Source organism: Stegostoma tigrinum, chromosome 10, assembly GCF_030684315.1.
Source record: "Stegostoma tigrinum isolate sSteTig4 chromosome 10, sSteTig4.hap1, whole genome shotgun sequence".
NCBI classification, from domain to species: Eukaryota; Metazoa; Chordata; class Chondrichthyes; order Orectolobiformes; family Stegostomatidae; genus Stegostoma; species Stegostoma tigrinum.
Genome location: NC_081363.1, coordinates 31779408 through 31799402, shown reverse-complemented (window position 1 = coordinate 31799402; position 19995 = coordinate 31779408). Strand labels below are relative to the sequence as shown.

General features: G+C 46.4%; 1 protein-coding gene across 3 annotated transcripts in view; it reads left to right on the top strand.

Annotated features, from left to right (window-relative positions):
• Positions 1-221: 221 nt before the first annotated feature.
• ptpn21 (protein tyrosine phosphatase non-receptor type 21) overlaps positions 222-19995 on the top strand; it is a 99666-nt gene continuing 79892 nt past the window's right edge. For 2 of the 3 annotated variants that reach the window (XR_009446228.1, XM_059649081.1), the window contains exons 1-2: positions 222-365; positions 14993-15278. Coding sequence is in view for 2 of the 3 variants with exons in the window: in XM_059649081.1 (XP_059505064.1) it covers positions 15099-15278 (180 nt within the window). In the remaining variant the exon portion in view is untranslated. Of the gene's footprint in view, positions 366-476; positions 1189-14992; positions 15279-19995 lie in introns of those variants that run through there. The other variant, XM_059649082.1, reaches the window with a different exon arrangement.

Sequence of the window (19995 nt, the reverse complement as noted above, 5' to 3'; positions counted from 1 at the left end):
ATCAACTTAGAGGGAGGGAGAGAAAAACACGCGTTAAACATTTGTAAGTAAAATGTTTGTCAAGCCAATCGCAAACAGCATTACTCCGGACCACACCCGCTCCCTCTCAATATGTGTGAACGGTCAAAGTGCGAACCAAAAATATGGGAATTTAAAGTAGTGCGGCGGAGGAATCCTGGGGAGGGCGTGAGTGGGAGGGGGGTGGAAGTGAGTGCGCTGGTTCGTGCGGACGGAGATAGTTTGTTGTGGTGAGGAGGCTGGCGGCGCGGAGGCACAATTACCGAAATGGGGAGGTATTGCGGCTGGTGGGTGATCGTCCGTTGGAGTAGTTTCGAGAAGGGATCCTTCTGGAACATGTGAAGAAGGTAAATCTGGTCGTAGGTGGCTGGAGGATCCCGTCTATCTCCTCCAGGCCCCCCCCCCCTCAACCTTAAGAGTATGTTGACACGGTGGTCAGCGCTTTCGGTTCGCTTGTTATCTTGAGCGAAGATTAACGGTGAACGGAGATTTCCCTCTTATCCTCCCCTTGGAAGGGAGGTGATGGAGTCTGAGGGTGTCACATTTTGTTGCTTTAATTGTGTGGTTTAGATAGGAAGGGAGAGATTTCCTCTGTGTGACACTTGGGCGTAGGTTTCCTGATCGTTCTTTTATTTACAAAACTCGCCAGGAATGCTGTTGTTCAGCCATCACATTGTCCATAGATTGGCAATGTTTGCCCTGAGATATGTGGTGGCAGTCAATTGAAACGCTTTTTAAATATCGCACCTGTTAATGCCTCTAAACTTCTGTCTGCAGTATTGTGTAGGAAAGTGTAGTTATTTAGATCTTGCTGTTTTTTTGAGCTGATGTTTTAACAGGTATTTTGGTTGAAAAAAAACTTTGGTCGTTTCAGAATTAGCACAATTCATTGTTGCAATATTCACAGTGTTCATTTTAATTTTCCCTAATATAGTTTTGAGCCAGGTTAGACTAGACATGCGTTTCCTAGTGTATTTCGTCTTGACATGAAATGTTGGGCATTTCTTTGTTCAAACGGAAATAAAGCCCTTCTAGATTGGTTAGAAATTGACAACTCAAAAAATGCTGACGAAGCACGATTTCAATTGGGGTGTTGTTGTTCTTCAACCATGTTAAAGTCATATGGAATGGTACACGAAATCATTCAACACATTGAGGCCATGACTCACGGTAAGTAGATCTGTTCCATGCCTTTTCCTATAGCCCCCAAGCGTCTATCCAATTTTCTTCTAAGTCTTTGCAGAGCTATTTTTGTCTTGGGTAAGTTTTTTTTCCCCCATGTTGGCTGCTTTTCTTGTTCGTTTCCAAACTCTTTAAGTTTGTTGGTGTAAATTATATGTAGACTAGGACCCTATTATAACTATCTTTGCCAACCCATTACCCTCTGAAGTATCTAGCTCCTCTAATTCTAGGTTCATGTGCATTTCCAGTAATGATTGCTCCACAGTTGGTGACCTTACCTTTCTTTGGCTAGATCCTAAGCTCCAGAATTCCCCTCCCTGCATCGTTCTAACTTTGCAACCTAATTTTTCACCTTTTTAGGGCTTTAGGTTTGGTCAGAAGGAAGTTTGGTGGTCATTTTACTTAAGTTTTCCTTATGTGGCAGTGTCATACTTTGGTTTTTTTTAAATGCTCCTGTGAAGCATGTCCGTTTTGTTAAAGGCATTATACAATCAATGTTACTGTTCTAATACAGGCTACTATAACAAAAGCTTGACTTTTATTTTGTGAATGCAGCGACTCTCTCTCTCTCTCTCTCTCTGTGCAAAATAGAGGTTTATTCAGAGATAGTAGGAACAGCAGATGCTGGAGAATCTGAGATAACAAGGTGTAGAGCTGGATGAACACAGCAGGCCAAGCAGCATCAGAGGACCAGGAAGGCTGATGTTTTGGGCCTAGATCCTTCTTCAGAAAAAGAAAATTATTTGTTTGATTCTTACATAGCACGTACTTTATTCGCTTCTGGAGTATCTTGCCCTGAAACTATCAGGATATGACTGCAGTACTGCATCAAGCTTGTATGTTAAACACTGCAAAAGATTCAGCTGTGAAATGACGCAGTCTCAGGCCGTGGTTCACATAGTTTAAATAATAACTGGTGGACCATATTAAAGCTAGGTCCCAGTGTACAGTTGATCCATGCTGAATGTCAGCAGGAAAACTGAGGGTGTTTTAAGAGTTTTACTTGGAGATTTTGTTTTATGGAACTTAATGTTGTTCAGATAAAGTTCAATAAAACATTTCTGCTATCAGCAAGTGATTGTGTTTACAGCATAAAACTTTCCTGAAAGGATAATATGCAGTCAATTGATATATACAGTTACTGTTACTTTTAAAAAAACTAAACATTAGATTTTATTTTAACAATGTATGGATGAGGAAATCTTTTTGGTTCAACTCACACTCGATCCCATTGTGAAAGACCCGAAAGTTGAAACATTTCAGCATCTAGATGTTCCAGATTCATATATCTTCTAATCTGATTCATTTGACTGTATTTGAGCTGCATCCTCATTCCACTGTTTGACTTAGACTGAGCTTTAACAGAATTGTTTTAAATTGTGAAGCCAGAGCATGTTGAGTGTACATCTTAAATACTATCTGTTTAAGTTTCCCTCAAATAATTTTGTTAAGATTAAATGTAATTATATATCAAGAAGGGTCTGCTGTCAATTGGATGTCTTTGTGTTGTCTGTATGTGTGAGAGGAGTAAGGTAATAACCTGGTTATATCTCTTAAAAGTTCTGTAAATTTTAGTAACTGTCTTAAGTAAGCAATCTAGTGTTAATGCTCAGTTTTCAGAAAATAAACGCATTGCTGAAATCATTTGCTTGGTTTCATAATTCAGCTTGTTTTGTTGATGGCTATAAAAAAGCAATGCTAATTATTTGTGTGTGGAAATTGTGGCATGTCATAGAGTCATGGAACTATGAGGATGTGAATTAAGAGCAGAAGTAAGCTATTAGGTGCCTCAAGCCTGTTGCATCATTCCTTTCCTCATAAAGCAACCTCTCCAATCAGGTCGAGGAGATAGTGGGAACTGCATATGCTGGAGAATCTGAGATAAAGTATGGAGCTGGATGAGCGCAGCAGGCCAAACAGCATCAGAGGAGCATGTAAGATGACGTACCGGACCTAGACCCTTCATCAGAAAGGGGGGATGGGGAGAGGGCTCTGAAATACATAGGGAGAGAGGAGGAGGTGGATTGAAGGTGAAGAGGGGACAGACACGTTAAAGGGGCGGGGATGGAGCCTGTAGAGGTGAGTGTAGGTGGGGGGGTAGGGAGGGGCTAGGTCAGCCCGGAGAGGACAGACAGATCAAGGAGGCGGGAGGAGGTTAGGAAATGGAGGTGCAGCTTGAGGTGGGAGGAGGGGATAGTTGAGAAGAAGAACAGATTAGGGAGGCCGGAATGAGCTGGGCTGGTTTTGGGATGCAGTAGGGGGAAGGGAGATTTTGAAGCTTGTGAAATCCATATTGATACCATTGGGCTGCAGGGTTCCCAAGCGGAATATGAATTGCTGTTCCTGCAACCCTTGGGTGGCCTCATTGTGGCACTGCAGGAGGCCCATGATAGACATGTCGTCTAAGGAATTGGAGGGGGAGTTGAAATGGTTTGCAACTGGGAGGAGTAGTTGTTAATTGCGAACCGAGTGTAGGTGTTCTGCAAAGCGGTCCCCAAGCCTCCGTTTGGTTTCCCTAATGTAGAGGAAGTCACAACAGGTACATCGGATGCAGTATACCACATTGGCAGATGTGCAGGTGAACATCTGCTTAATGCGGAAAGTCACCTTGAGGCCTGGGATGGGGGAGGAGGTGTGGGGGGCAAGTGTAGCACTTCCTGCAGTTGCAGGGGAAAGTGCCGGGTGTGGAGCGGACAAGAGAGTCAAAGAGAGAGTGGTCTCTCCGGAAAGCCGACAAGGGTGGGGATGGAAAAATGTCTTGGGTAGTGGTGTCGGATTGTAGATGGCGGAAGTGTCGGAGGATGATGCGTTGGATCCGGAGGTTGGTGGGGTGGTATGTGAGGATGAGCGGGATTCTGTTTTGGCGGTTATTGCGGGGACGGGGTGTGAGGGATGAGTTGCAGGAAATGCGGGAGACACGATCGAAGGCGTTCCCGATCACTGCCGGGGTGGGTGGAGATGTTGTGGTCCTTGAAGAACGAGGACCTCAGATGAATGGGAGTAAATGCCTTATCCTGGGAGCAGATGCGGCAGAGTTGAAGGAATTGGGAATAGGAGATGGAATTTTTGCAGGAAGATGGGTGGGGGGGAGGTGCATTCTAGGTCGCTGTGGGAGTCGGTGGGCTTGAAATGGATATCGGTTTCTAGGTGGTTGCCTGAGATGGAGACCGAGGGGCCCAGGAAGGTGAGGAATGTGTTGGAGATGGTCCAGGTGAACTGGAGGTTGGGGTGGAAGATTGGAAGATGTTGGTGCAGTGGATGAACTGTTCGAGCTCCTCTTGGGAGCACGAGGTGGCGCCGAATGTAACAGAGGAAGAGGTGCTGTATATTGATGACTGTATCGGCGCTGCCTAGTGCTCCCAAGAGGAGCTCGAACAGTTCATCCACTTCACCAACACCTTCCACCCCAACCTCGAGTTCACCTGGACCATCTCCAACACATTCCTCACCTTCCTGGACCCCTCTGTCTCCATCTCAGGAAACCACCTAGAAACCGATATCCATTTCAAGCCCACCGACTCCCACAGTTACCTAGAATGCACCTCGCCCCCCTACCCATCTTCCTGCAAAAATTCCATCTCCTATTCCCAATTCCTTCGACTCCGCTGCATCTGCCCCCAGGATAAGGCATTCCACTCCTGTTCATCTCAGAGGTCCTCGTTCTTCAAGGACCACAACATCTTCACCCCCCCCCCCCCCCCCCCCCCCCCGCAGTGATCGAGAACACCTTCGACCGTGTCTCCCGCATTTCGTGCAACTCATCCCTCACACCCCATCCCCGCAATAACCGCCAAAACAGAATCCTCCTCGTCCTCACATACCACCCCACCAACCTCCGGATACAACGCATCAGCCTCCGACACTTGCGCCATCTACGATCCGACCCCACTACCCAAGACATTTTTCCATCCAAACCCTTTTGTCTGCTTTCCGGAGGGACCACTCTCTCCTTGACTCTCTTGTCCGCTCTGCACTCGCCTCCAACCCTACCACACCCGGCACCATTTCCTGCGATTGCAGGGGAAGCTACACTTGCCCCCCACACCTCCTCCCTCACCCCCCTCCCCATCCCAGGCCTCAAAATGACTTTCCACATCAAGCAGATGTTCACCTGCACATCTGCCAATGTGGTATACTGCATCCGCTGCACCTGTTTTGGCTTCCTCTACATTGAGGAAACCGAGCGGAGGCTTGGGGACCGCTTTGCAGAACACTCATGCTCGGTTCGCAATTTCCACCTGCAACTCCCAGTCGCAAACCATTTCAACTCCCCCCTCCCATTCCCTAGACGACATGCCCATCCTGGGCTTCTTGCAATGCCACAACGATGCCACCTGAGGGTTGCAGGAACAGCAACTCATATTCCGCTTGGAAACCCTGCAGCCCAATGGTATCAATATGGATTTCACAAGCTTCAAAATCCTCCCCCCCCCCCCCCCCACTGCATCCCAAAACCAGCCCAGCTCATCCCTGCCTCCCTAACCTGTTCTTCCTGTCGTCTAGCCCCTCCTCCCACCTCAAGCCGCACCTCCATTTCCTAGCTACTGACCTCATCCCGCCCTGTTGATCTGTCCGTCCTCCCTGACTGACCTAGACCATCTCCACTTAGACTCACCTCTACAGACTCCATCCCCGCCACTTTAACTTGTCTGTCTCCTCTCCACCTATCTTCTCCTCTATCCCTCTTCGATCCACCTCCCCCCTCTCCCCCCATTTATTTCAGAACCCTCTCCCAATCCCCCCTTTCTGATGAAGGGTCTAGGCCCGAAACGTCAGCTTTTGTGCTCCTCTGATGCTGCTTGGACTGCTGTGTTCATCCAGCTCCACACTTTGACACCCAATTGGATAGCGATAACATTCTAGTGAACCTCCCCTGAATTTCCTTCTACACACTTACAGTCATCCATGTATAATCTTAGTCCTCTACACAGTGTTCAAGTTGTGGTCTCATCAGTGCCCTTTCTAACTAATCACTAACAGTTTTTTTTCTAGTTCTAACTAAAGTCAGGCAAGGGAAAACTTCAAGACCTGCATCTTGTAATAACAATGAGGTGACAATATTGTGTGTCCTCACCTTTTCATTAGTTTTGGAGTTTCTGAAAGATGCTAGAAATGTGGAATGTTTTTTCTTTTCAGTAGTTCAGAGGATTTGAATTTTGGAGAGATGGGGAAGGCAAGGTGTGGATGGGATAAACTGTTCATGGTAAAATAATGAGCTTGTGATTGTGTCGCGAAGAAGTTCCTTTTGTTTCGGATGAAACTATCAAGGGCTTAAAGAATTTGATTGTGCTTTAATGTTGAAACGATTAGTGCATGGGAATAATAAAATGCGCAGGATTACACTAACCGCATGATAATGAGTGTTAATGTTGCATGAGTCGTTAACAGTATTGTACAAGTTTGTGGTATTGTTTCAGATGGTGAAATCTTTTGGATAAAATGGAACACTGCCACTAAACAAACTAAGTAGCACGTCACAGGTTTATGAATAATAACTTCACGACAAAATAGAGATTTGGAGACACTTGCATCATGGCCCTTCTAGGGACAGTTTAGCTATTCCACACAAATGTTTCATTTCTCATCAAAGCCTCAAAATGGGGTAAAAGAAGTAACAACAATGAATAGACACACTCCATAAGTGTGAGGCTAGTAAAGCACAGTTGGCCAGACAGCATCAGAGGAAGAATAGACACGTCTCCTCTTAAAGCAGTAGACGTGTAAAATAGGGTTGTGGGTAAGCTCCACTGAAAGAAATAATATAAATAGCTTTAAGAAGGAATTAGGCTGACGTCACACGACATTCTTTGGAAGCTTAAACAATTGCAAAACAGCACAGGTTGGAGGTGGGTCTTAGAGCTCATGGCTTCTGAGTGTTTAAAGATATTTGGAGGTTTACTTCCCTGTTTACGTTGTTGCATGAAATCAAACTTCACTAGGGTAGATTCATAATTTAGAGATAATGTGAACTTCAGATGCTGGAGAATCCAAGATAACAAAGTGTGAAGCTGGATGAACACAGCAGCCCAAGCAGCATCTCAGCAGCAGAAAAGCTGACGTTTCGTGCCTAGACCCTTCATCAGAAAAGGGGGATGGGAAGAGGGTTCTGAAATAAATAGGGAGAGAGGGGGAGATGGACCAGAGATGGATAGAGGAGAAGATGGGTGGAGAGGAGAATATAGGTAGGGAGGGGATAGGTCAGTCCGGGGAGGACGGACAGGTCAAGGAGGCGGGATGAGGTTGGTAGGTGGGAAATGGAGGTGTGGCTTGAGGTGGGAGGAGGGGACAGGTGAGCAGAAGAACAGGTTAGGGAGGCTGGGACGAGCTGGGCTGGTTTTGTGATGCAGTGGGGGGAGGGGACAAGTTGGGCTGGTTTTGGGATGCAGTAGGAGGAGGGGAAGATTTTGAAGCTTGTGAAGTCCACATTGATACCATTGGGCTGCAGGGTTCCCAAGCAGAATATGAGTTGCTGTTCCTGCAACCTTCGGGTGGCATCATCGTGGCACTGCAGGAGGCCCATGATGGTCATGTCGTCTGATGAATGGGAGGGGAGTTAAAATGGTTCACGACTGGGAGGTGCAATTGTTTATTGCAAACCGAGCGGAGGCGTTCTACAAAGCGGTCCCCAAGCCTCCGCTTGGTTTCCCCAATGTCGAGGAAGCCACACCGTCTACAGTGGATGCAGTATGCTACATTGGCAGATGTGCATGTGAACATCTGCTTAATATGGAAAGTCATCTTGGGGCCTGGGATTGGGGTGAGGGAGGAGTTGTGGGGGCAAGTGTAGCACTTCCTGCGGTTGCAGGGGAAGGTGCCGGGTATGGTGGGGTTGGAGGGGAGTGTGGAGTGGACAAGGGAGTCACGGAGAGAGAGTGTCTTGGGTGGTGGGGTCGGATTGTAGATGGCGGAAGTGTCGGTTGATGATGCGTTGTATCCGGAAGTTGGTGGGGTGGTATGTGAGGACGAGGGGGATTCTGTTTTGGCGGTTATTGCGGGGGCGGGGTCTGAGGGATGTGTTGCGGGAAATGCAGGAGACACGGTCAAGGGCATTCCCGACCACCGCGGGGGTGGGGGGGCTAAGTTGCGGTCCTCGAAGAATGCGGACGTCTGGGATGTGCGGGAGTGGTCGTGACCTCACCCCGAGCACCAAACCATCATCTCCAATACCATCCATGACCTCATCACCTCAGGCGACCTCCCACCCACAGCCTCCAACCTCATTGTTCCCCAACCTTGCACCGCCCGCTTCTATCTCCTTCCCAAAATCCACAAACCTGCCTGCCCTGGCCGACGTATTGTCTCCGCCTGCTCCTGCCCCACCGAACTCATCTCCACCTATCTGGACTCCATTTTCTCCCCCTTGGTCCAGGAACTCCCCACTTACGTCCGTGACACCACCCACGCCCTCCACCTCCTCCAGAACTTACAATTCCCTGTTTCCCAACACCTCATTTTCACCATGGACGTCCAGTCCCTATACACCTGCATTCCTCATGCAGATGGCCTTCAGGCTCTCCGCTTCTTCTTGTCCCGCAGGCCCAACCAGTCCCCCTCCGCCGACACCCTCATCCGCCTAACCGAACTCGTCCTCACCCTCAACAACTTCTTCGATTCCTCCCACTTCCTACAGACAAAGAGGGTGGCCATGGGTACCCGCATGGGCCCAAGCTATGCCTGCCTCTTTGTAGGTTACGTGGAACAGTCCCTCTTCCGCACCTACACTGGACCCAAACCCCACCTCTTCCTCCGTTACATTGATGACTGTGTCGGCGCTGCCTCTTGCTCCCAAGAGGAGCTCGAACAGTTCATCCACTTTACCAACACCTTCCACGCCAACCTCAAGTTCACCTGGGCCATCTCCAACACATCCCTCACCTTCCTGGACCTCTCAGTCTCCATCTCAGGCAACCAGCATGTAACTGATGTCCATTTCAAGCCCACCGACTCCCACAGTTACCTAGAATACACCTCCTCCCACCCACCCTCTTGCAAAAATTCCATCCCCTATTCCCAATTCCTCCGCCTCCACTGCAACTGCTCCCACGATTTGGCATTCCACTCCCGCACATCCCAGATGTCCAAATTCTTCAAGGACCGCAACTTCCCCCCCACAGTGGTCGAGCACGCCCTTGACTGCGTCTTCCGCATTTCCCGCAACACGTCCCTCACACCCCGCCCCCGCCACAACCGCCCAAAGAGGATCCCCCTCGTTCTCACACACCACCCCACCAACCTCCGGATACAACGCATCATCCTCCGACACTTCCACCATCCACAATCCGACCCCACCACCCAAGACCTTTTTCCATCCCCACCCCTCTCTGCTTTCCGGAGAGACCACTCTCTCCGTGACTCCCTTGTTCGCTCCACACTGCCCTCCAACCCCACCACACCCGGCACCTTCCCCTGCAACCACAGGAAGTGCTACAGTTGCCCCCACACCACCTCCCTCACCCCTATCGCAGGCCCCAAGATGACTTTCCACATTGGCAGATGTGCAGGTGAACCTCTGCTTAATGTGGTATACTGCATCCACTACCCGGTGTGGCTAACTCTACATTGGGGAAACCAAGCGGAGGCTTGGGGACCGCTTTGCAGAACACCTCCGCTTGGTTCGCAATAAACAACGGCACCTCCCAGTCGCAAACCATTTCCACTCCCCTTCCCATTCTTTAGATGACATGTCCATCATGGGCCTCCTGCAGTGCCACAATGATGCCACCCAAAGGTTGCAGGAACAGCAACTTATATTCCGCTTGGGAACCCTGCAGCCCAATGGTATCAATGTGGACTTCACCAGCTTCAAAATCTCCCCTTCCCCCACCACATACCAAAACCAGCCCAGTTCGTCCCCTCCCCCCACTGCACGACACAACCAGCCCAGCTCTTCCCCTCCACCCACTGCATCCCAAAACCAGTCCAACCTGTCTCTGCCTCCCTAACCTGTTCTTCCTCTCACCCATTCCTTCCTCCCACCCCAAGCTGCACCTCCATCTCCTACCTACTAACCTCATCCCACCTCCTTGACCTGTCCGTCTTCCCTGGACTGACCTATCCCCTCCCTACCTCCCCACCTAATCTCTCCTCTCCACCTGTCTTCTTTTCTCTCCATCTTCGGTCCGTCTCCCCCTCTCTCCCTATTTATTCCAGAACCCTCTCCCCATCCCCCCCTCTGATGAAGGGTCTAGGCCCGAAACGTCAGCTTTTGTGCTCCTGAGATGCTGCTGGGCCTGCTGTGTTCATCCAGCCTCACATTTCATTATCTTTGCGTTTGTGTTAGTTGTGTCCACCAGCTAAAGCTCTGGGTTCCTGGAATGTCTGGCACAGCTTCATATTCTCAGGCCTGTGGTGGCTGGTGGCTACATGCTGAGGTAACCTAAATGGTTAGCAGTGACTGACTTGTATATACCTTTGTATGTACATTGTTCCATTATACCTATGCCAGAACATCCCAGATATAGTACAAGAAGGTGGTCTGATTTTTTAAAAAAAATTCTTTCAACTCATTAGTTATTTTCCAAGTTTTTGGAGCAGACAAGACACCCTGTCATATCTAAGTTATGAACCTGGCATAAGCAAAGAACTATATTACCTCCTTAGCAGATGGATTTACGAGCTGGCAGAAAATTCAAGCCTCATGTGATATGACCTTCCTCTTTTAAAGTTTAATATTTTTTCCAAAAAAAAGACTGTAAAACTCCACAAGCAGAACCCCACCATTCACCTCTTGACTACCTGACAAATAATCATTTTTGCAGTGCAAGCTTTGTGCACTCATCTGAACAATTTGCAATATATACCAGTTTGGTTTTTTTTGTTGAGCTGAAGCAGCTGTTGTGGATGTATGTCGTCTTTTTGTCTACAAAGAAGAGGGCCCTGTGAATTAATATTTGTAACCCCAGGTATGAGTAGGTATGCCACACTGTGAGCCTGACTGGCCATCTTAAATTGTTTGTCAGTGCAATCTTTTGCACAATTCCGATTATATAATAAATGTAATCCAATTCAATTGGTTATTGCCGTTACCTTACTTGTAATGAACAGCCAAAAAATACCCCAAAAATGCAATGATGCAATCGCCAGTTCTTTGGGACGTGCAGCCGACACACTCGGTATCACATCAGCACTGAAGTTCATAATCCATGATTTTACTAATATTACTAATAATAGGCTCAACCTCTTAATTACAGGACCTAACTAACCCAAGACACTCAACACAAGGTCCAACATTAGATGTGCTACCATGATTGAACAACATTTGCTTAAAAATTCGATGTGTGAACGACTGCTGAACAATTTTGGGATTTTCATTCAGGCTTGCTGTGTGGTGCACTTGCATCTGCTTGAACCATATTGCTTCATTGCTAACATTAACATAGTCTATATTCTTTGTACACAGAAAGGACGTGTAGATGGTCCCTGTTTTAACTCAGCATAGTAGGTGACAGCCCATTCCTGGTTCATTGCTCAGTGTATTACTTGTTGCCTTGACCAATCTGCATCGACCTAATGGATTTTGTTAAGGTTTTAACAAAACCCGGCAGTTAAGTGATGCATTCTCTATTTAACAACAAATCAGCACCTTTCCTCATGTGAACGTGCAGTTTTCCCTTAACCTGGTGTTTTTGGCCAATTGTTCGGAGAGTGTGAGATGATAAACTCCAGTAAAATGTATTTTCTTGACAACACCTTACAAATCTTTAGAAACTGTTTGTACCCTGTTTGCTTCCTACTTTTGTCCACAAATACCTCCCTTCCCAGCTAAATGAATGATGAAGGGTCTCCTTCTGAAAGATGCTCATTTGGGACTTAATGCTAAAATCTAGAATGGAGGATGACTGCCCAAAATCTCTGAGAGAATGTGATAGACCTCCTGCAACTTGCAGAGTGCAGCCTACTTGCTAAGGATCAAGTTCTTTCTTGTTAGACCAACGAACACTAATTGTCACTACTCAACATACCATGACAAATGGGGTTGTGCCAGTGAGATGAAACATCTGTATCACATATTTTTCAGCAAAATCTTGCACTACATGCCAAAATGGTGAAAAGCTGTTTATGAATGCTCTGTGCATATTATGCTGAATCTATGTTATTAGTTATTTGTGAATATTTGCAAAGTTTTACGTGAGTGTGTGCGCCTGCTACGAGGCAAATCATTTTACACTATTGGTGTCTTCTGCTTACAGGTGATGATTCTGAATGTAACGGATAATAAATGATCAGCTGTGAAGTAAGAAGTCAAAAAGTGGATGGTGCCATGTTTTCAGAGATGCTGGAAACTGCAGATGCTGGAGAATCAAAGATAACAAAGTGTGGAGCTGGATGAACACAGCAGGCCAAGCAGCATCTTAGGAGCACAAAAGCTGATGTTTCGGGCCTAGACCCTTCATCAGAAAAGGGGGATGGGGAGAGGATTCTGAAATAAATAGGGAGAGAGGGGGAGGCGGACCAGAGATGGATAGAGGAGAAGATAGGTGGAGAGGAGAGTATGGGTGGGGAGGTAGGGAGGGAATAGGTCAGTCCAGGGAGGATGGACAGGCCAAGGGGGTGGGATGAGGTTATTACATAGGAAATGGAGGTGCGGCTTGAGGTGGGAGGAAGAACAGGTTAGGGAGGCGGGGACAAGCTGGGCTGGTTTTGTGATGCAGTGGGGGGAGGGGAGATTTTGAAGCTTGTGAAATCCACATTGATACCACTGGACTGCAGGGTTCCCAAGCGGAATATGAGTTGTTGTTCCCAAAACCGCACCTCTTCCTCCGTTACATTGATGACTGCATCGGCGCTGCCTCATGTTCCCAAGAGGAGCTCGAACAGTTCGTCCACTTCAACACCTTCCACCCAACCTCAAGTTCACCTGGACCATCTCCAACACATCCCTTACCTTCCTGGACCTTTCTATCTCCATCTCCGGCAACCACCTACAAACCGATGTTAATTTCAAGCCCACCGACTCCCACAGCTACCTGGAATACAACTCCTCACACCCACCTTCTTGCAAAAATTCCATCCCCTTTTCCCAATTCCTTCGCCTCCGCTGCATCTGCTCCCAGGATGAGGCATTCCACTCCTGTACATACCAGATGTTCTCGTTCTACAAGAGCCACAACCGCCACCCCCCATCCCCCCCGCAGTGATCGAGAACGCCCTCGACCGTGTCTCCTGCATTTCCCGCACCTCATCCCCCACACCCCACCCTCGCAATAACCGCCAAAAGAGAATCCCCCAAATCCTCACATACCAACCCACCAACCTCCCGGATACAACACATCATCCTCCGACACTTCCACCATCTACAATCCGACCCCACCACCAAAGACATTTTTCTAACCCCACCCTTGTCTGCCTTCCGGAGAGACCACTCTCTCCGCGACTCCCTTGTCCGGTCCATGCTCCCCTCCAACCCCACCACACCTGGCACTTTCCCCTGCAACTGCAGGAAGTGCTACTGCACACAACCTCCCTCACCCCCATCCCAGGCCCCAAGATGTATTTCCACATCAAGCAGATGTTCACCTACACATCCGCCAATGTGGTATGCTGCATCCGCTGTACACAGTGTGGCTTCCCCTACATTGGGGAAACCAAGCGGAGGCGTGGGGACCACTTTGCAGAACACCTATGCTTGGTTCACAGTAAACAACTGCACCTCCCAGTCACGAACCATTTCAACACCCCACCCGTTCCTTAGATGACATGTCCATCCTGGGCCTCCTGCAGTGCCATAATGATGCCATCCTAAGGTTGCAGGAACAGCAACTGATATTCCGCTTGTGAACCCTGCAGCCCAATGGTATCAATGTGGATTTCACCAGCTCAAAAATCTCCCGTCCCCCCACTGCATCCCAAAACCAGCCCAGCTTATCCCCACCTCAAGCCGCAACTCTGTTTCCTACCAACTAACTTCATCCCGCCTCCTTGACCTGTCCGCCCTCCCTGGACTGACCTATCCCCCCCTCTACCTCCCCACCCATACTCTCCTGTCCACCTATCTTCTCTATCCATCTTCAGTCCGCCTTCCCCTCTCTCCCTATTTATTTCAGAATCCCCTCCCCATTCCCCTTTTCTGATGAAGGGTCTAGGCCCGAAATGTCAGCTTTTGTGGTCCTAAGATGCTGCTTGGCCTACTGTGTTCATGCAGCCCCACACTTTGTTATCTTGATGCCATGTTTTGTCTTTTTTAAAATCTGAGTGTTTTAACAAATGCAAAGTGCCAAGGACAAATACTATTGTAATGCTAGAGTGGATTTTCAAACGAGCTTACATTACCATTTTGACTGGCTGACTTGATGTAGTCTGCCATAAATCATTTAATGAAAACTGAAACGATATATCATGAAGAAAACTGAATTTAACTTTATTTTGAGACTGATTCAGTTTTATTTGGTACATTTTGTCTTTTCAGGTTTTTTCTTGACGCCATCAATTCTTACAGATACTTAAAGTTCCTAATACTAATTGGCTCTGTTCCCTGTGTAGTTTTGCTACATTTAACATGCAGTCATTAATGCGGGCTTTGATGTCTGAGACTCCTAATTTCTCAAGACCTGGATCCTCTGTGTGTTTGTATGAAGCTATGATCATGAAAAATGAGTAATTTAATATTTCAGAGCACAGATCTTTGCCATGAGTTGCTTTCTTGTCAAAAAATAAGTTGTGTGTTTTCATTCCCACCAGGTATGGAAAGCTTCTCAAGGAAAGCTTTCTCATGTCAAAAGAAGCCTATATAATTTTAAGTTGAAATAGTACTTTTTGTCCAAAAAAGACTCACTTGTCACTTCTTGTTTTACAGAGCAATGCTTCCCAGTTGGATAGATCTACCATTAGCTGCTGGATGATTTCTGCATGCAGCACACCGTGAGAGAAGTACAAGAAGTTTAAACTAACTTTATTTTGCCATGCCATTACCTTTTGGGATAAAATTGAAAAGGACACGCAGATATACTGTCTCCAGTAAGAGCTGTTTGGTTGTACGAATCCAATTGCTGGATAATGGATTTCTGGAATTCACACTTTCTGTTGAAAGCACTGGCCAAGAATGTTTGGAAGCTGTTGCACAAAGATTAGAGCTGAGAGAGGTGAGCAATGAACAAAAACAGTGTCGCATTTTAATTTATCTTCATTTTATTCTTAACAAAAATTTTTTAATCGTGAATTTTGTAATCTTGATCAGCAGTGCTGAAGTTTGTGTAATGGGTAGCAATTTACTCTGTTTTTTAAAAAACACTTTTAGTTTATGGGCCCTTCATTATCTTGCCAGTATTTAGTATTAATATATACATTCCTAATTACCCTTGTGAAGGTGGTAGTGAGCACACTTTTCTTGAACAATATCAGTCCTTGGGGTGTAGGTACCCCCAGAATATTATTAGGAATGCAGTCTCTGCTACAGTGAAGGAACCAGTGGTATTACAAATCAGGATAGTGTGTGTTTTGGCAGAGAACTGGTGGCTGATGATACATGGAAGTACATAGATGTTAGAGGTCATGGGTTTGGAAGGAAGTTGCTATCGAAGTAACTTAAGGTGTTGCATCCCATCTTGTATAAAGTATATGCCATTGCCACTATGCATTGATAGGAGAGGGAGTGAATGTTGAAGGTAATTGATGGGTACTAGTGAAGAAGGCTGCCTTGTCCTATATGCTATCAAGCGTTTAGTCATACTGAGCTGCATCTGTCCAGGCAACTGAATATTCTCTAATCACACTTCTGATTTACACTTTGTAAATGGTGACCAGGATTTGGGGTGACAGAAATTGAATTACTTGCACAGAATTCTAGTCTCTTACCTGCTCTTATATCTACAGGATTTATATGGTTGGCCCAACTTAATTTCTGGTCAGTGGGCACCCCCTGCCTGTTGATATTGGGAGACTGAATCATTGAAAATCAGCGGATAAGGTTTGTTTGGATGGTTGAAATCTTTGGACTCAGGGTTACTGACCATTAGCAACTTGTGAACCATCAATCCTCCGTTCTCCTATTTAAAATAAACAAACCAGTCCCTTGGGGGTAATGTTACAAAGTCCAAAATACAAATAAAACTTTGAAATGTAATTTGTCATTTGGAGGGGAGCGGAGGGGAGGGGTGGTCATGGTGCATGTCAGGCCCCAGGTGCCCAGCCTTCATGGAAGGCCTGAAGTATACTAGTGACAGTATATATTCCCTCTCTGAGGACACCTGGGTGTGGGTGTAACCAAGGAAGGGAGGCAGATGACTGCTGCCTGACCTTGTTAATAGCACGTTGTCTAGGCCAAGGAGCAGAACCATAAGAAGGTCCTCCAATTTGCCTGTGTCTATCTGCACCATTTGCCTAAAGATCAGGAGCATGGGCTGAAATATCATCAGAAAATGTTTCACCCTCCTATTAATAAAAGAGGGCCTTGAGTCTGTAACAATCAATTTAAAGGTGTCCATGCACTCATTCTTCTAGTGTACCAGAATTACTGACAGCCTGGGAATACGTGAAACTACTTGACCTAACATTGCATAGGACTCCTGCATGCAACATAGAATCATCGAGATGTACAGCATGGAAACAGACCCTTTGGTCCAACTCATCCATGCTGACCAGATATCCTAAAGTAATCTAGTTCCATTAACCAGCATTTGGCCCCTATCCCTCTAAACCCTTCCTATTCACATATCCATCCAGATGCCTTTTAAATGTTGTAATTGTGCCAGCTTATTTCATATATGCACCACCCTCAGCCTGAAAAAGTTGCCCCTAGGTTCCTTTTTTAAACATTCACTCTCGTCTTAAATCAATGCCTCCTAGTTTTAGACTCCCCTGTCCTGGGAAAAAAAAGACATTGGCAATTCATTCTATCCATGATTTTATAAACCTCTATATGGTCACCCCTTAACCTCCACTTCTGGGAAGATAGCCCCAGCCTATTCAGCCTCCCCCTATAACTCAAACCCTCCAACTCTGGCAACATCCTTGTAAAACTTTTCTGCACCGTTTCAAGTTTAACAACATCTTTCCTATAGCTGTATTCCAAACATGGCCCAACCAGTCTTTTACAGCCGCAACATGACTGTAGACATCCTTTACTCAATGCACTGACAAGGCGAGTGTACCAAATGCCACCTCCAATACATTGTCTAGCTGTGACTCCACCTTCAAAGAACTGTGAACCTGCACCTTAAGGTCTCTTTATTCGGCAATGCTCCCCACGACCTTATCATTAAGTGTAAAAGTCCTGCCCTGGTTTACCTTGCCAAAATGCAACGCCTCGCGTTTACCTTAGTTAAACTTCAACAGCTACTACTGTGCCCATCGACCCATCCAATCAAATTCCTGTCATACTCTGAGATAACCACCTTCACTGTCCACCACACGACCAATTTTAGTGTCATCTGCAAACTTGCTAACCATCCCGACTATATTCAAATCCAGATCATTTATATAAATGACAAAAAAAAACTGTGGACCCAGCACCCAACATGTTTCATCCCAGATCCCTGATCTCTAATAGATGGAGAAGGAGTCCTGCAAGAGAGAACCCAACACTGATGGTCTTCCACCATTGCCAGAAGGAATATCGGTGTGCCAAGATGCCAAACAAAATTAAGGAAATGAATGGTGCACAGCAGCAGCCCACACAAGAAATCCCTCTATACTGACTGTCAGGACAAGAAGGGAGTTTGTTCATATTGGCCTAAGTTGTAGAGCATTAGTCTCTCAGGGCTTTGAGTGTGGGGCTAATGTGAAATTGTCCAAATGGATCAGTTCATGTGGACGTCTACTGCACAGTTGACAGTGCTTGAAACCACAAGTGCACTTGGGACTAAGTGGAGTTGTTTTAAGACTCTGGCTTTGGCTGTGTGCTGGGCATTAACGGGCGTCTGACTGGTAACTTTCTGTGGTGCCGTATAGATGATGCCAGAGTTTGGTTACTTCAGCAGCCATCTAAAGCTGTGTTGAAGGTCTGGATTCTTGAGCGATAGCCTCTTAATACCAGCCTCTGCTTCTCAGTCCAGGTGTTAGGCACCATATCTCAACCCATGATGAGGTTCTCTTCAAAGATGGGTAACCTTGTAAAGAGTTAGGCAAATTGATTGACCTTTGAACAGGAGCTGTATGTCATAATTGAGGCCACAAGTTTGGTGGAAGAAATATTGCCTGAGCACACCATCTAGCAGGGGGTTCAGCATAAAGATGTAAATGTATGTTCTGAAGACAGAACATTGCAGCTTGGATATAAAGGCAGAGCGATGCTAGATACCCAAGTAGAGCAGATAATTTGTGCTCAAGGTGAAGACCCTGAGTTTCTCTCGCAGGGATCGTATCCATCACTGACACTGACTAAGAATCCGAAGCATGTTTCCTGGTATATCTAAGGAGAGGAAGCAGCAGAGTACATGCGTTGGAAATCTTGTGTCATCCGGTCAGCTGGATTTGTCAATTTGAGGAACATGCCATCAGTGCAAGCTGCAAGGAATATCCAAGTTCAGCCTGCACAATTCAAAACCTGGCAACTACCTCTGCAAGAGACAAAAGAATGACTCCGTACAGGTTGAATGTACAATGCCGGACAAGAGACAGCCTTAAAACACTCCTGAAACCAAGGGTGGTCTTCAAAGACCAGTTAAACTGAGTTAGACGCTGCGTGATGTGATACAGATGTCAGATCTGAGCAACAAAACATTCCCCAAACCCAAATTCTCAGAACCTCAAATAAACAACCATAATCCACGATCTTGCATGCCCTCTCCTGGTCAAGTAACAAGAAGGTGATAGACAAATTGTTCCTACGGTAAAGATGGAGCAAGCTCTGGACCACATGGAAGTTATATATGGTCTGACCTGGGAGAGTGTAGGATTGATCAGGGTGGGACCTGTTATCTAGCATAGTGCCAACGTAGGAAGACATTGCCCTATCAAAAATTCTGTATTCTGTCCTGAGTGGGGAGACTGTGATGCCAATTTTTAAGGTGCTGGTCACCCTTTGGCAGTAGGATTGTAACAACCCTGTTCTCCCTGTCCTCCTAGGACTGCCACTTTAGTTGTTCTCCATTAAGTACCAGAATACATTGTGTAACTCCATGGTCAACTTGTTCATTCTTGGGGATTTGCCTGTGGAGGACATCAATGAGCTCCTCTAGAGTAACTAATGCATCTGGATGTTTCATGCTTCCTGAGTCAACCTACATCAGGTTTTCCTGTGCCAGTGTCCTTATTGGATGTGAAGAGAGCAGAGTGTTGTAATAGGTTCAGGTTTGAACTTCAGTGTTCTCAGGATTTGAGTGATCTTTCGATGGCCAGCTGCATGAGGAACTGCTCAGGGAACCCATGCCATTTTTCTAGCCAGCAGAAGAAGAGGGATATGTGGCTTAGATGCTGCAGCCACTGGACCTACAAATTTATTCTTTTACCTAGGGACCCAGCAAACTCTCAGTCCCTTACCATACCCTCTTTTTATGCCTCCTACAGGGTCTGATCCTTGGAAACCTATGATCTGACTCCAGGTTGAGTAGCGGTTCCAAGTTCTTGATCCTGGCTATCTCTGACTCCTTTTACGTATTGCTGACACAAAGCTATGAATGTATTTTTTTTTAAATTCTTGATTAGAGTGAAAGCTGCTTTGAGACCAGTGCTTGAAAAGGATGGCTGCAAGTTTTGAAAGTCAGTTTTGACACACACGACAAGCATTGTAAACCTCTTTGGGAAAGACAGTGGCCGGGTGATATTATCTCGAGGGTGTTAATCGGGAGAACCAGGTTCGAATTCCACCATTGGCGGGATTTGAATTCAATAAAAATTTGGAATTAAATGTCTAATGATGAC